The sequence below is a fragment of the Peromyscus leucopus genome, chromosome 2 (assembly GCF_004664715.2).
Source record: "Peromyscus leucopus breed LL Stock chromosome 2, UCI_PerLeu_2.1, whole genome shotgun sequence".
NCBI lineage: Eukaryota > Metazoa > Chordata > Mammalia > Rodentia > Cricetidae > Peromyscus > Peromyscus leucopus.
The window spans coordinates 57714732-57731948 of record NC_051064.1 but is presented as its reverse complement, the minus strand read 5'-3'; the positions used below and the strand labels follow the sequence as shown (position 1 = coordinate 57731948).

Sequence of the window (17217 nt, the reverse complement as noted above, 5' to 3'; positions counted from 1 at the left end):
CCTTTGTGTGAAGCATTGATTGGGCCCTCATAATTCTGCCATGATAGTTACAGTAGTCAGCGAGCCCCCACCGTGGGGGGGATAGGGAGGTGGCAAGATGCAGTCTTGTTCCTACTAGTCTTCCTGGCTATTCCCAAGACGACAGCAGGTACCTGTGAGCCCTTGTGAGCCTCTGTCAAAGGCCTGCTTCGTGTCTGAAGGTTTAGACTACTGAGCCAACAGATCTTGGATTTAAGGGGACACAGATTCCTACACTCAGAACAGCTTAGCCAAAGTGGGAGCAAGGGCCTCTCAGGAGAGCAGCCACCCCTCACTAACTCTGTCTCTCTCTCTCTCACCCCGCAGCATCCAGCGCCGGCTGTCCCTCCAGCTCCCCATCCTCCACCACGCCTACCTCCCGTCCATTGGAGGCGTGGACGCCAGCTGCGTCAGCCCCTGCGTCAGCCCTACCGCCAGTCCCCGCCACAGACATGTGCCACCCTCCTTCCGAGTCATGGTCTCGGGCCTGTAGGCGTGGGAGGCCTGGGGCCGGGGCCTCCCCGGGGACAGCACCATGCTGGGTCAAGGCGCCTGCCGCTGGCACACTGACGGCCGTGAGAAGCTGAGCACTATGGCTGCCTCTCCAGACTGCCGGAGTGGCGCTCGGGCAGAGAGGAGGACTCGGCACCGACCTCGAGCCTTATCTGTGAAGGTCTTACTCTCACGAGGGAGAGGGATGGCGCGGTGACTTCTCCTTGGTGTCTGCAAACAAAGAGGAGCTGGGATGTCTGAAACTTGCGAAAACAAATCAAATTCCAGACCAAGGAGAGAGACCTCAGACTCCAGCCGTCCTCACCAAGTGGCCAGAGCAAGGGCTCTGCAGAAATGGCCTCTGCACTCTGCACACACGTCATCGGTGGTGCCCGCCCCCCCCCTCCACACACCAGCCCTTCTCCACTCTGGGGAAGAAGGTGAGCAGGGCCACCAGGTCCCCAGCAGCTGGCCCAGCCCACCTCAGCCTCCCTGGAACAGGGAGTCAGCAGGAAGGGCACACAGACACAGCCCTGGGGCTGGGGGACCAGAGCAGGCGGCCGCGCATGCTCCTGGGGGACGCTGATCAGGAGAGAGATGTTTGTTACTCTCTGATAAATGCCACACATTTAACACAATAACACCCGTTCTGGGGACTGTGGGGATTCAGGGCACCGCACTGCAGACACGCTCTGCAGCATTCAACCGACAGTCTGTCATGCACCTACCATGTCGGCCACGTCCTTATGTTCAATTTTAGGGTTCCCGGTAATAAGGGGAACCACCTGAGCTAATCATGGAATGTCTGCTCCCAGAAAACACGATAAAGAAAGATTGTGCACTTTAACCTCTCCCACGGGGGCCCAAGGGCTGCTGGGATTTTTTTTTCCCCCCATTGACTTTGTTTCTGACCAAAGTGAATCAGGGGCATTCTGCTAAAAGTCATCCCTGTGTTCCAGGAGAGAAAGGAGCTGCTGGCCCAGGGCTTCCTGGCTTCCGGAAGGGAGCCTTTCAATGCCCCTCCAGCCCGGCCCGTGTGTGACCTCTCGGGTGTCACGGGGTGGTCAGTCAGCAGGCCGGTTCTCACCCTTCACATCATACTTCCCTTGTAATTGAACCCCAAAGAGCACCGGCCCGGGAGTCAGACCTGGGTTTGAGTCTTCAGTCCCCTCAGACTTCCCTCCATGACCTTGGGCAAGTCACCAGTGTCTCTCTGAGCCTCAGTTTCCCCTCTGTAACAGACTGGGGTTGAAATAACACCCATCCTGCCTACCTCACAGGGTCGCTCTGGGGATGGACACTCATCCAGGAGAGCTTTGCACTGTGAAGCAGCCCTGACCTGTGAGGTATTAGTGTGACTATGACCTTCAGCCCTCCCACAAGCTGGGGGTGCAGTGTGGCCCAGAGAAGCTTCCAGCAAGGCCCTCTACCGGGGCACAGCCCAGCAGGAGGGAGGCTCAGAACTCTTCTGACATTCCTAGACAGGTTCATTCTTTGCTAAAGGCCTGACTGGCAACGTCCGGGGGCGTCTGCACAACTGAGCGGTTCGCTCACTCCCTAAAGAATCCTAACGGCAGCTTCAACCGAGCAGGCAATAATCTCTTCCCAGACCACGGCAGTCAGGAACACACTGCTGTCAACCACCAGGCTGGGATGAAAGGGCCCACGGGAATTACCATCGCCAACATTTCAAAACACCCTAATTCACGTAGCATAGCTCTCCCCTCCCCTCCCTCAAAGAGAGGTTACGGAGGTTCTGTAGCTTTTAAGGGGGAAAAATGTCAACCCATCACAGGTCAAGTTGACGTCATTCTCTGTTTAGGCACTAAAACTCTTGTGCTGTCACTCACTGTGTGTTAACCAGTATTTCCTTGCTTTTTTGATTTCACCAAAACCAAATTTCATTTAAAAGATCGCATTAATTTTTTTCAAAGGGAAAGAGATAATTAACTGTACATAATGTATACAGACAAAAAAAAAACCTGTAGAAATATTACTCCAACCTAGCAGGAAAAAACAAAACAAAACAAAAAACAAAAGTATTGGATTGTCGGAGGTGAGCGTGTGTCTGTAATCCCTTGTGACTCCAAACCGTGCTCTGTCTTCTAGGTAAACCCACAAGGTACATCTCTGTCTACTGATCCTGTAGCTCCACCCATTTTGGTTTTTTATTTTTAATTTCTCTGCAATTAACAAGGCCCACAACGTGATTCTGGCTATCTACTGGTTCTGTTCTTTTATATGCAGCAAACACACGGTCCATTTCCTAGAGGCTTCCGCCCGAGGGCATCTTCCAATGACGTTAGTGCACACACACACACACACACACACACACACACACACACACAACCGCTTTCAATTAGACCGGAACGGGCAGAATCAAATGTAAATGAGGAGTTTCTCTCACCCCACTGCATGGTATCGATTTTTAATAAATTGTTGCAAATTTGTTTTTATGAATAAAAGGGGGAAAAAATCCTGTTGGTTTTAATGCCCACTCTTTCCAAAATGGGAAGTCCTGGGGTCGGAAACTCAGGGGACAACTCTGAGGTGGCTGCTGGGCACTGTCCTTCCCTCCGCTTTCGTTCCATTGACAGTCACAGAGGAGTCTGCAGCCATGTGACCCCCCAACTTCATTTCTTCATTTTAAAGTCGGGTCTCACTATTCTGCCAAGGTTAGCCTTGAACTCACAACTCTCCTACCCTCAGCTTGACCTCAGCTTCTGATTGCTCCAAGGGCAGGAACCTGACCTAAGCTGCATCAGTAAATCCCTTCCTTCCCTGAAGAGGAATTCACTCTGCCACAAATGAGGAAAAGAGAGGCAGCTGAGAGCGATGCGCTGCAGGGCTAAGTGACAGAGTCCAGGTCTTCAGGAACTGTCTGAGAGTCCAGCAGCCCTACCTCTTCATCTGTCAGTTAGGCCTTCCTCAAACCTTCACATGACCCCTTTCATCTGGCTTAGCTCAAACTGGATCCTGTTGCCAGGCCTCCCCTGCACCCCAGGGTGCCACCCAAAGGCTGTTTGCACTTTCTCCCAAGCCCTCAAGCCTGCAGCTCCAGCCATCCTCCAAGTCTCCCCCAGGAACCCCTCTCTTCTTCTTCTCTGGGCCTTCCCTTAACACTCACGCTTGAACGTCTCTTCCAGCCCACACTGCAAGCTCCTGAGGGTTATGTAGCTTACAGTTTGGAGGGTTGGGAGTCTAAGGTTGGGCTGTCCTATCCGGTCTGCTTCTAATGAGGGCTTTCTCTCTTCCTTTCTTTCTTCCTTTCTTTTAAGATTTATTTATTATGTATACAGTGTTCTGTCTGCATGTATCCCTGCCCACCAGAAGAGGGCACCAGATCATATAGATGGTTGTGAGCCACCATGTGGTTGCTGGGATTTGAACTTGGGACCTCTAGAAGAGCAGCCAGTGCTCTTAACCTCTGAGCCATCTCTCCAGCCCGAGGGCTGGCTTGGTTGAGTCACAACATGGTAGAGAAGTGAAAAGGGACCTGGCTGAGTGGAGACGGAGTCAAGTACACGAGTCCCCACTCTCATGAGAACTCACTCACTCCTCGGGACCAGCATGAATCCCTTCCAAGGGTGATGCCCCACGGCTTAACCACCTTCACCAGCCGCATCTGTTAACGACTCCACCACTCAGTCTGCCAGCCTGGGAACTGACCTTCCAGCGCATGAGCCTGTGGATAGCACGTTATTAGAGCAAGCATCAGAAAACGTGCTGTGCCCTGGAGCCACGGTTCTCAAGGAGCCGGAGTACAACGGAATAAAAATCCTAACGAGCCAGGCCAGGAACACTGTGCTCACCCGGACTGCAGAATGAACTCTACACCCAAAGCTTCAGGAGTCAGGCAGCTAGCCGCTGGCCCAAAGGCTCAGCTGGGGCTGTGGAGCAATTCACTTGGCTACCTTTGCTCTCCATGGTGGCTCTAGTGCTCTCTTGTTCTCCACACCTCTAACCGGAGAGTTCTGGAATAGTCAGGAAATTAGAGCCTTCGTGCAGAAAAGATACATTCGAATTCCCTTTGCTAGAAGTCTGAGGGAGCCGGGTGCTGGTGGCGTATGCCTTTAATTCCAGCACCGGGGAGGCAGAGGCAAGGTGGATCTCTGTGAGTTCGAGGCCAGCCTAGTTTACAGGGTGAGTTTCAGCACAGCCAGAACTACACAGAGAAACCCTGTCTCAAAAAACCAAAACAAAAAAGTCTGATGGAAAAACCTGTACAGGATCCTCAGTCTTGAAAAACACAGACAGCTATTTTTTTTTCCCCCTTTGTTCCTATGTCTGGGTGTTCTGACTGCATGTGTGTCTATGTATCGTGTGTGTGTGTGTGTGTGTGTGTGTGTGTGTGTGTGTGTGTGTGTGTGCAGTGTCTGTGGAGGCCAGGAGAAGGCTTTGGATCCCCTAGAACTGGAGTTCCAGACAGCTGTGAGCATGGACACCTTTTCACGCCTACCTCTGGCTTTGATCTTTTTGCTGTTGTTTGTTTGCTCAAGACGGGGGTCTCCTGTAACCTTGAATTCACTATGTAGCCATGGGTAACCTTGAACTTCTGATCTTTCTGCCTCCACATCTCCAGCACTAGGTTACAGGCATGTGTTCTCGGGCAAGGTCTGTCTGGTCCTGAGGCTCAAGATCACAGCTTCTCGAACGCTAAGCAAGTCCCCTGCCAGCTGAGCGGCACTCCCAATCATTTTTATGAAGTTCCCTACCCGTGTTCAAGCTAGATACAAGCTCATGCTGAGAGCCTTCGTGAAAAAAGCCAAACAAATGTGTAGATTAGTCACAAACAAAATGACAAATTCAGTTTAAAGAGCCAAACCAAACACATTAACCACCTTGATGTGATGGAGGGCTAGAGGAGATTTCCTGAGGAGTAAACTGTGGTTGGTGGAGTCAGTGAGCCCAGCGTGGCTCAGGGATCACGCTAAGCTTTCCGGCCTGGTGTGAGGCCTCCATTATCACACTACTTTTCTTTACTTAAGCCGCGGCCGCCGCCGCAGTGAACATCCCTGAGAACCCCACAGGAAGTCCGCCTCTGCCCTTCATTCCTGCACATGTGGCAGTCCCGGCCAAGTAACGGACAATAGCAGCTGTGCCTGTCAGGCCAGTGAGCCCACAAGGCTGAGGTGGCTGAAGGCACTTAACTCGCAGTCACCCTCTGCCAGATAAGAGCTCTCAGCCCAGAGGATGAGTGAGTCCTGAGTCACACACAGCCGGGATGTGAGGGTAGGAACTTGGACACACCCACCCGTGTGTCTTCTCTTTCCAACTTCTTTAACTTGTGTCAAAAAAAAAAAAAAAAAAAAAGCAGCTAGCTGAAGACCAACCCATTGTGCTTATTGACTTTAGATTCTATTGAAAGGAAAACTTACCTTTTCTTAGTGTTACCATAGAGTTGCAGACCCCTGAGACTGACCTGGGGCATGCCCTAAGGATCCAGGCCCAGTGACCATAGGGAAACAGAGGCCAGCCAGCAGCTTGGAGCCCGTGCCTGTCAGATGCACAAAATAGTCCCTTGGGGATCCAGGGCCTCGGGGCATCTACTTTGGAGGGGCCCTGGGGAGAGGGAGGCAAGTCTGAATTGACCAGTGTTGACACCAGAACTCCCAGGCAGCTGTCACAACAGATGCTTGCCATGGCCTTGGTGGCCACCTGTCTGAAGGCACGGGCTCCTGGATAGCGGAGCACTTAGGTGGGGGTGGAACTGGCCAGAACTGGCTGAAGAGGCAGGGCGGTCTCTTTCTATCAGAAGCCACCCCCAGGGCTGGGGATAGAGTTTAGGAGTAGAGCTCTTGCCTAGCATGCTTGGCGCCCTGGGTTCCGTTTCCAGCTTCTGCAATCAAAGAAAGAGGGGTGTAACCTGGCAAGACAGATGTGGGCCTGCTCAGCTTCTGGAGAATGAAAGACTCAAAGGGTCTGTTTGAGGTCATGAGGTTTATGAAGGACAGTTCTGAAGGAGGGGACTGGATAGCAGCAAACTGAGAAGCCATTTCCTTAGCGTCACCGAGACTTAGGGGCCAGTGGGACAGCACAATGTGACAGAATTCCCTCTGGTGGCATGTCATCACACATGAAAGGCCTTGCCTCACTCCCTGACCTGGCTTGCTGTGTCCCCAAAGGTACAGGTACTAGAAGTTACCAGCGTGAACTAGTAGGTGATGGTTCTGTCACTGCCGACCTTGCAAAGAATGGATGTAGTTCTCAAAGAACTTTGGTTCAGCCAGAAAAGTACTTGCTGTACAAGCATGAGTACTGAGTTCCATCCCCAGAATCCATGTTCTGTGAAAGAGGAAGAGGAGGAGGAGGAGGAGGAGGAGGAGGAGGAGGAGGAGGAGGAGGAAAAGAAACAGCTAAAACAAAAACAAAAACCACTTACCACTAAGCCTGATGACCTGATTTCAGTCTCTGGGATCCCCATGGTGGAGATTCTCAAACACCACAATGTTCTGTGGCATGTACACACACACACACACACACACACACACACACACACACACACACACTCAGTGGGTTAGAAAGGAAGACCATCTTACAGGCTCCACACCTTTTATACACAGCTATTTCTCCTCCTGCTGTTCCACTGTGAACTGGACTAGCCAGGAAGTCCCTTGCCAGAGGCCAACAGATGGGGCCACTAGATCTCAGACTTCCAGCCTCCAAAGCTGTGAGCTAAATAAGTCTCTTTACAAAGTGTCCAGCCTTGGGTCTTTTGTTACAGCAATAGACCTAAGATCTCTCCAAAGGGACAAAAGTGGACAAACTCCGTAAAGACACTTGTTTTGGCTTTTGACTTAGTAAACACGTCACACAGTGGAATGGAGGCCGGTTGAGGAAAGGTTCAAATGTGGAGACTGAGCGGTCTTTGCTCCAAGGGATGCCAGGATGAAATGAGCAAGCCCAAGAGCCCTGCTGCGGAGACTGCAGACTACCGATATAGATTCTAATTAAATAGCTAGTTAGGAATCTTGGCTTGGAAGGCGCTAGAGCAGACCCCTCCCCCAGTCAACAGCTGTGAAACCAAGGCTTTTATTTATTCATCAGAAGAATGGGAGGTCCTGGAAGATGAGGTGATATCTTGGGTTAACCAAAAAGTCAGTATTGAGGGCTCTCTAACCCTGGCTCCAGGAGCCAGCCTACATCTGATCGGATTCCCTGTCCTGCTGGAGGTGTTCTGATGAGGACCAATGGTATGCCAGAAACTTTTCCGTATGAGCCGGTCCAGACAGGTTGTCCATCCCTGCACAGAACAAAGTCTCTTGGGAAAGGCTGCTTATTACGGAGAGCTTAGAAAATTGTCTACAGCCCCCCGAGAATGCAGAACACAGTGGTCTCCTTGCCATTGTCTGCTCATCCACTGTGTCTCCTCTGAATTCTTTCCATGGATTGCCCTTCAGCAGTGGCTTTTCTAGCACATTCAAGGTGTGAGCTCCTGGTTAAGACCCACATCCAAGTGGCCGTTTCCAGTTAGTGGTCTGCCTGAGCAGGAGTTTGCCCCTCACACCAGCCCACTTCACTCAGGTAGGATGGGCTGTCTTCGTGTTGTAAGCACTAGAGTAGTGACTTTTATTAGTCTGTGGCTCTCAGGCTTCACCTGAAAACAACGGTGTGAAGCTGTGTGAACCAGTCTGCCCTCACTGCCTGCACCACTACCATCATACGGCTCTAGCATCGTATACAGCTGTCCTGTGGCTCTGCCGCAGTGTCTGCATGTGGTCCTGGGATCCCCGAAGGCCAGGAGAGGTGACTCTTGGGGTGTGAGCTAAGAGTCCCGCAGCCACTGCTGGGCTCTAGCTCCCCGGGCAGCGAGGACCTATTTCACACCAGAGCACTGCATTGCTCGCCTTACTGCTGACTTCGAAGAGAGTTCGAAGCTCTCTAGTCTGCTCACCTGGGATACAAACCATAGAGTCTGAACACTGGTGAAGTGAATAGTTGAGGACTTCCCGTCTGCTCTCAGAAAATGGCCTCACTCATTCCTTGCAAAGCAGACCGAGAACATAAAACCCACAAGTCTAGAGTTTTCAGTGCCTTGTGAAATGAAATGAAATCTGGAAATTAAAATGAAAGTGTTCCACATTCTCTCATTCTTTAAAATACAAAATAAGGGGCCGGGGACTGTGGCTCCGTGGCGCAACACTTGCAGGCATATGTAAGGCCTTGGGTTCAAGCCCCAGCACCAGAAAGAGAAAACAAAAGACCTAAAAGGACAGATAAGCTGGGCATGGTAGTGCACACCTGCAACCTGTCACATCAGCATTTGAGAGACAGAGACAAGGAGGGTCAGAAATTCAAGGTCATCCCTTGGCTACAGCAAGGGTAGCCTGGGCTACTTGAAGCCCTGCCTTAAAAAACAAACAAACAAAAATAAATAAATAAATAAAAACTATAGGACCAGCAAGATGGCTCGGTCAGTCAAGGCACTTGTTGCTAAGGCTGATGAGACAAGTTCAATCACCAGGGCCTCCATGGTGGAAGAAGAGAACCTAGCTCTTGCAAGTTGTCCTCTGACCTCCATGTGTGTGCCATGACATGTGCACACGCGCGCACACACACATGCACACACACACACACACACTAAATAAATAGATAAATAAATGTAAAACAAACTATGTGTGTGTGTATATATATATTTTCTTGTAGAATCCATCTGACATTGAGAATTCCACATGGAATATAAAATGGAAGTGTGTTCATGTGTGCAAGATCAGGCAGTTTTTCTCAAGATTCTCTGGCTAAGTGCTGTGGCTGACACATGAAACTGAGTTTCCATTATGTTCAACCAAGTGAGATGTGACTGATGGAAGTGCCATTTGTTCCAAGGTCCTGCCAGGTAGCCCATCCTGTCCTCTGAGGTCCCATCACGTCATGCGCCCACATGCAAAGAGACTGATGATTCTCTGTCCTCCATTTCCAGCAGCCATGGATGACCTCAATCAGTAGTTTACAGAACATTTACCAATGACAACCCCTGTTTGCAGAGGATGCGTGGCTTGAAATAAAGTTGATTCTCTTAAGGAAGGAAGAAGGAAGGAAGGAAAGAGAGGGGGAGGGAGGGAAAGAGGGGCTAGTGAGATGCACAGTGGGTAAGTACATTTCCTGCCAAGTCTGATGATCTAGTTCAATCCCTGAGACCCACAGGGCAGAAAGGAGAGAAATGACTTCTGCAGACATCCCCTCTGTCCTCCATGCTCTCTCTCTCTCTCTCTCTCTCTCTCTCTCTCTCTCTCTCTCTCACACACACACACACACACACACACACACAGAGAGAGAGAGAGAGAGAGAGAGAGAGAGAGAGAGAGAGAGAGAGAGAGAGAGAAAATACATGATTAAAAAACTTTGACATAGCTGGGCAGTGGTGGCACACGCCATTAATCCCAACACTGAGGAGGCAGAGGTAGGCAGATCTCTGTGAGTTCGAGGCCAGCCTCTAAACAACAACAAAAAAACTAAAACAAAAAAAATTATAGTACTGAAAAAATAGGTATATTAGAAAGCAAGTGATATTCCCAATGGTTTTAAACGTATTTTCAATACTACTGTATAATCACACTCATGTAAGATATTCCTATTCCATAATAGGAAAAAATAGCATTAAAAAAATAACTTCAGGGGTCTGGAGGGATGGCTCAGAGGTTAAGAGCACGGACTGCTCTTCCAGAGGTCCTGAGTTCAATTCCCAGCAACCACATGATGGCTCACAACCATCTGTACTGAGATCTGGTGCCCTCTTCTGGTGTGCAGGCATACATGCAGACAGAACACTGTATACATAATAAATAAATAAATCTTTAAAAAATAAAAATAAAAATAACTTCAAATAACCTGAAGCTTATGGGCTTTGTTGTTGTTGTTGTTGTTTTGGTCTTTTTTGGGTTTTTTTTTTGTTTGTTTGTTTGTTTTTGGTTTGGTTTTTTTTTTTGGTTTTGTTTTGTGTGTGTGTGTGTGTGTGTGTGTGTGTGTGTGTGTGTGTGTGTGTTTGGTTTTTTTTTGTTTGTTTGTTTTTTGTTTTTTTGAGACAGGGTTTCTCTGTGTAGTTTTGGTGCCTGTCCTGGATCTCACTCTGTAAACTAGGCTGGCCTCGAACTCACAGAGATCCGCCTGCCTCTGCCTCCCGAGTGCTGGGATTAAAGGCATGCACCACCACCACCAGGCTTTCTTGGTTCTTTTCAGACAAGTCTCTCTATATAGTGAAATGTACAATAATTATTTCAGACATAATATTACATTTTTACTCATATCTTTTTTAGTTATTTTAATTTACTTTAATTATTTTGCTTAATACATCTAGACCACAGTCAAAGCCATGGAAATCTCAAAAGTGTTTCGAAGGCAGCCATGACTGATTATGGGGGGAGGATTTGGAGAGCTGAGAACTGTCTAACTAAACAAACACAAAATGGAGTCAAAACAAGATGGCATTACCTTAGTCATTTCAGTGGCCCTGGCTGTCCTGGAACTCTCTTAGAGCAGGCTGACCTTGAACCCAGAGATCTCTGCCTGCCTCTGCTTGCCAAGTTCTGGGATTAAGGGCATGTGCCGCTAAGCCCAGCTTAAATTCTTTATCAATACACACAATACAATTCTGAACAGGAACATGTGATTTGGATAGAAAGTTTTCTGGCTTTCACTAAATCAATGGGGTGGAGGTATACTAAAGGTTTAAAGGGGTCAAATTCGTGGCATGTCTGTTTGGGATACCTTATAGGTGAAAGGTTACACAGGGCTGCTTCCAAGTACTTGTCAAAGATTTTAGGAAAAGCTTGCGCAGAAAGGAAGTACCTGAAAAGGCCACAAGGTGTCGCTTTTCTGACAAGCTCCTGTTTACCGATATCCCACAATGGAAGGGACCGTGGGGAAGCAGTGGATGGCATTTTACATAATAACCAGAAGTGCGTACATTAGAATAAGGGACAACCCATACCTCAGATCAACAGGGACTCCTTCCCGGTGCCCCTAAACACACAGCACAAACCTCTTTTCTTGTATTTTCTCTTTTCCCTGGAGCAGATGTAGAATCCTAACATTCAATGGGCTATCTGCAGCAGAAGTTAGGATTCCTGTTTTCAGGATGGGGGAACTAAGGCCAGTGTGTGTGGCAGGGAGTCACTGCCAAACAAAATTCTGGAGATCAGGTTTCCTGACATTGAGCATGAGCACCCCAGCCAGGGCTTGTCCAGCCAGCCCTCCTCCTGCTGCTGCTTTTATAATGAGAGGGTTGGGTGCGGGACTTTACTATTTGGGGCTTTAGTAATTCTCTCGTCTCTGTCTCCTACCTCCCCGCCCTCCTTAAACAACTGGTATTTATTCCCCCGGTCCCCCTGTTCTGGGGGACTGAGGGTCCTGGCTTGCAGATGGCTCCTTCTCAGCTTGGAAGACAATGGGAATGGCTGTATGAGAAAGATGGCCCCCTCCTGGACCTTTGTCTCCTCCGGATCTAACCCACACAAAATGAGACATGAAGACCTGTGGCTGTATGAACAGCACTGTTCTGTGAGTCAGAACCCTGCTGTGGTTCTACAGATGTTGAGCCTTAGGTTCTAGGGCTGTTCCTCTTCTGGCTCAGTGTTGGCCAGTCTCCGTTCCAGGCAGCTGTAGGACTGGGTGCTCCGTTTCTGTCTGGACAAACTTCTCCTAGGAGCTCTGAGTCCTCGCACATAGCCGGCTCACCTGGACAGCACTGAATGAGCCTCCGGTGGCCTTCTCCGCGTCTGCCTCTGAACCCACTCAACCTCTCCAACTTGGAAATTAATTTAGAATGCTCTAAACCAAGTTTTGTAATACGACTCACATGTATACTTATTCAACACAGCTTCCAGGAAATTTCCTGGGTGTGCCAAGCCATTTTGACCTGCTCCCGGCATGAGTTTCCAAAGAAGCACTCTTTGATGATTGGGCCATGTGTGGGTTTGGGAGTGCCGTGGTTGAAACAACGGAAACCAGTTCGTTCCTTCACTGTTCTGGAGTCTGGGAGTCGGGTTGAGGTCTCAACCGGGCTGTTTTCTTCTCAGCCGCGCCCCCCCCCACACACCCTTTGTCCGGCAGATGGCTGTCTTCTCCTGTGTCCTCAGACAGTCTGCCCTCGTGTGTGTGTGTGTGTGTGTGTGTGTGTGTGTGTGTGTGTGTACGTCTCCTAGTCAAATTTCATTAGGCCATTGATATTAAATTAGATTATTTTCTGTAACTTAACTCTTTAAAGCTTATCTTCAATTTCAGTGATAGTCTGAGGCACTAGGGGGCAGGCCTTCTTACGAATTTAAAGAGAGACCATGATTTGACCCACAGCAGGCCAGAAAGTGAGAAGCCTAAGTTACTCTTTCCAACCCTCCCATGAAGATGAAGCTATTCCAGGCCGTGTCCTTACACCTGTACCACGAGGCGTTGTTGGCTGAGATATATAGACACAGATATAGACAGATCTTTTGAGATGGAATCTGCTGTGCTCCAGGCCGGCCTCAGACTCACCTTGTAACGGAGGATGACCCTGATCTTCCATCTCCCAACCCCCACCTCTCAACTGCTGGGATTACAGGAATGTGCTCCCATGACTGGCTTATGTAATCCTGGGAATGGAAGCCAGAGCCAGGACTTTGAACCCTGAGTCTGGGCCATGCTAGGCAGTCACTCTACCAACTGAGGTGTGTCCCCAGTCCTAAATTTCTATTCTTAAGGGTGGCTGAAGAGATTGGCCAAGCGGCTAAGTGCAGAGGACCCAAGTTCAGTTCGCAGCACCCACAACAGGCAGCTCACACCGGCCCACAGCTGGAGCTCCAGGAAATCCAATGCCTCTGGCCTCTGGGTGCATCTGCAACTCAAGTGCAGATGTCTCTACACACAACACATAAGTATAATTGAAACTTAAAAAATAAAACTTTTTTAAAATTTTCATTTTCTAAGAAAACTTCTCACTCATTGGATGTGTGACTCCTTGATTGTTTGGGAGTATTGATATTTCATGGTGTTGGAGACTGAATCCAGGCCCTTTTGTGTGTAGGTCCACATGCATGTTTGCCAGACAGATGCTCTACTACTGAGCCACATCCCCAAGCACTTGACTGCTTGTATAGTCCAAGAAGTGTTTGGACCAATTGCAATTGCAGCCCAGGAGAAATGTCCCCCCTCTGGCTGAGACAGAAATGGTTTGTCCAGGCCATCACCACAAAAGTACAGTATGAAGTATTTCAGACAGCCCTGATTAGGACTGTGCCTTTTAGAGCCAGGGTGATCTGTGACAATCCTTTCTTCAATCCTTCCTTTCTTCTTTTCTTCATATGTGGAGGGTGTGTGTGTGTGTGTGTGTGTGTGTGTGTGTGTGTGTGTGTGTGTGTTCCTGAGATTAATGCCCATCCATTGTCTTCTACAACTGCTCTCCACTTTATTTATTAAGGCAGGTCACTTACTGAACCCTGAGCATGTGGATTCTGACTGTCTAGCTAGCCAGCTTGCCCCAGGGATCCCCTCCCTATCTTGGCCTCCCAAGTGCTGGGGTGATAGGCAGACACATCTACTCAGCTTTAACTTTTACATGGGGCCTTGGGATCCAAATTCCCATCTTCACATTTTCAAGGCAAGTGTTTTATTCACTGAATCAACTCTCCAGCCCTTTTTTTCTTCTCAACAGGAGGGGAAAAAGCAAAAATAGAACAACTCAGTATAGCCCAGGCTATCCTTGAACTTGCTATGGAGTGGCTGGCTAGCCGTGAACTCCAGTTCTTCGCACCCCTACCTCCTAAGTGCTGTCAACTGCAGCCTTTTGCTCACTTGTCTCGAGGTATCCATGGAGTGTTCCAGATGGCTGGTTCAGGAATGAAGATAGTTGGGTTAGCGATTTGACTGATAGTCCTTGTCTGAAGTAACGTGGGCAGCAGAGAGGTCAATACTAGGAAGTCAGGTCCCTCCCGCCCAGGTGTGTCTGTTTATAGGAATATGAACAGCAGAAGGGCTTACAAACATAAACAGCATATCATAAACACTGACAGCAATTTAACAGTGCTGAACACTTGTCAAGGGCACAGGGAGAGGTAGGGCCCCCTGGTTGTCTCAGGAGTGGAGCTTGGAGAAGATTTTCGGATCTCCAATCTTGAGTTAAAGAATTGTGTCCAACTCTTTTTCAACTATAGATTTCTGAAATATAGGAACAGGTGTGTGTTTGCAAACTTTTAAGACTTAGACTTTTTAAAAATTTTGTGACAGAGTCTCACTCTATAACCTAGATTGACCACAAATTCTTTATCATCCAGCCTCAGCCTCACAAGGGCTGAGATTACAGACATGTCCCCAGTTCCTGCTGGCTGTTACAACAGGGTCTCACAGTGCAAGCCTACTGATCTGGAGCTCTGTGTAAGGCAGGCCATGCTTGAGCCCTCAGAACCAGCTGCTTCTGCATCCCAATGTGCCACCACACCCACCGCTGATTATATTGTTTACATGTGGAAAACTATATAAAAACAATAAAAAATGAAAATAATCTTTTGTGGTGGCTTAAATCAGAATGGCCTCCACAGGCTTGTATGTTTGAATGATTGGTCCCTAGTTGGTGGAACTGTTTGGGAAAGATTAGGAGGTGTGGCCCTGTTGGAGGAGGTGCATCTCTGAGGGTGGGCTTTGGGGTCTCAAAGTCCAGCACATTTCCATTTAGCCATACCCCCACTCTCTGCCTCATGGTTATGGATCAGATATAAGGCTCAGCTGCTGCTCCAGTGCCATACCTGCCTGCCTGCTGCCTTGAGTCCTCTAGGATGGTCATGGACTCACTCTCTGAAACTATAGGTAAGAAGTAAGCCCCCAATTAAATACTGGTTTTTGTTTGTTTTTTGGAGACAGGTTTCTCTGTGTAGCCCAGGCTGGCCTCGAACTCACAGAAATCCGCCTGCCTCTGCCTCCCAAGTGCTGGGATTAAAGGTGTGTGCCACCAACGCTGGGCTTAAATGCTGTTTTTTTATAAGTAACGTTGGTTATGGTGTCTCTTCACAGCAGAAGTAACTAAGATTTTTCAATCTCACCACCCAGAGATAATTATCAATATTCTCAATTATTGGTTCAATTTTAATTTTTAGGTATACACACACACACACACACACACACATTTGTTTGTTACCAAACAGCAATTGTGTTGCTACATGACCACACATGCGCTGTTCAGTAGCCAAGCAAGGGGTCTATGAAATCTGAGCACTGCGTGGTTGCATAATTTGCACACAGGGTGATCACGCAATCTATGCGCATGCGTGGTGTAGCTATGTGAGCCCACATGCGCATGTGCAGGGGAATCCATAAAAAGTGGGTCACAGACTCCTCCCCCCTTCTTGTTCCCCCTTCTCCTTCCTCTCTCTCCGCACGTCTCTCAAACAGGCCTCTGCACACCCTCTCCTGTCTCCCCCTTCTCCTAATAAACTCTCATAGTGGGTTTAGTTGTGCCTCGTGACTTCTCCTAGCAAGGTAAACAGTACCGCATAAAGACTAACAAACTGTCCTGGGGGAATAGTTTCTGGCCTACCGTGTTAACTAATATTTCTCAGTGTCTGTCCTCGTTACATCAGCTGTTGCTCTGACAGAAATCAACCTAAAGAGGAGTTTATCACTTTGGCTCAGTTTGAGGTCCCGTCTATCATGGTGGGAAAATCAGCGTAGTGGGAGCTTGGAGCAGCTGGTCACATGGCATCCACAGTCAGGAAGAAGAAATCAGTGAATGCTTGTGCCTACTTTATTTAACCCAGATTCCCATCCCAGGAAATGGTGCTGCCCATAGTAGACAGGTCTTCCCAGCTCAATTAATGTGACCAAAATAATCATCTATAAGCATTCCAGGTGATTCCAATCTCAAATTGACAGTTGAGATTAACCATCATGTCTTAATTCCTTATGTAACTATAACTCTTGATTTGGGGACATTTATACTACTTTTGATTTTTCATAATAATGCTATGATGAGGGCTGGAGAGATGGCTCAGAGGTTAAGAGCACTGGCTGCTCTTCCAGGGGTCCTGAGTTCAATTCCCAGCACCCACATGGCAGCTCACAACCATCTATAATGAGATCTGGTGCCCTCTTCTGGCATGCAGGCATACATGCAGGCAGAACACTGTATACATAATCAATCAATCAATCAATCTTTAAAAAAATAATGCTATGATGAGCATGTCTGTAAGCATGTGTAGGAGTTCTTACAACAAATTCTTACAACTGAACTCCTAAACTTAAATGCAAGTTTCTAAAGTTTTCTTATTTTATCTTTCTTTTTCTTTAGTGCTAGTGAAAATTACCATAAGGTAAAAAAAAAAATGTGCTTTTTACAGAACGGTCAATGGCTCAGTGGTCCTTTAAGATCTGCCCTTTGGGACCCCTGGCAACCTCTCTTCTGAACTTGGTTTCCACCAGTTAACTGCTTTCGATTTATATTTGCCCTCTGAGCCTGGCTTCCTTCACTTAGAATAATGTCCAAGTTCACCCACGTTGTCCACCCCCCACCTCAAAAAGGGCAGGATTTTCTGCATTTTAAAGGCCTATTTTACAAATTAAAAAACTACAATCCGGAGAAATTAAATAACTTCCCGAAGGTCACAGTTAACTGTCATTGGCGCTAAAATTCTGATGTGATGGATTTGGTAAGAACAGATTTTATTGGCTTCAACTCTCCCCATCAGATGATTTATAATGGCCACTTCTGTCTACCTTTTTAAATAATTCATTTGTGGGTGGGGATGT

At 48.2% G+C, this 17217-nt stretch overlaps 1 protein-coding gene across 1 annotated transcript in view; it reads left to right on the top strand.

Annotated features, from left to right (window-relative positions):
- The window catches only part of Gabbr2 (gamma-aminobutyric acid type B receptor subunit 2), a 352425-nt gene extending 349446 nt beyond the window's left edge, over positions 1–2979 (top strand). Inside the window, 1 exon segment of the mRNA XM_028882779.2 lies at positions 346–2979. Within this exon segment, the coding sequence (XP_028738612.1) occupies positions 346–511 (166 nt within the window). The 3' untranslated portion in view covers positions 512–2979.
- The last annotated feature ends 14238 nt before the right edge of the window (positions 2980–17217 follow it).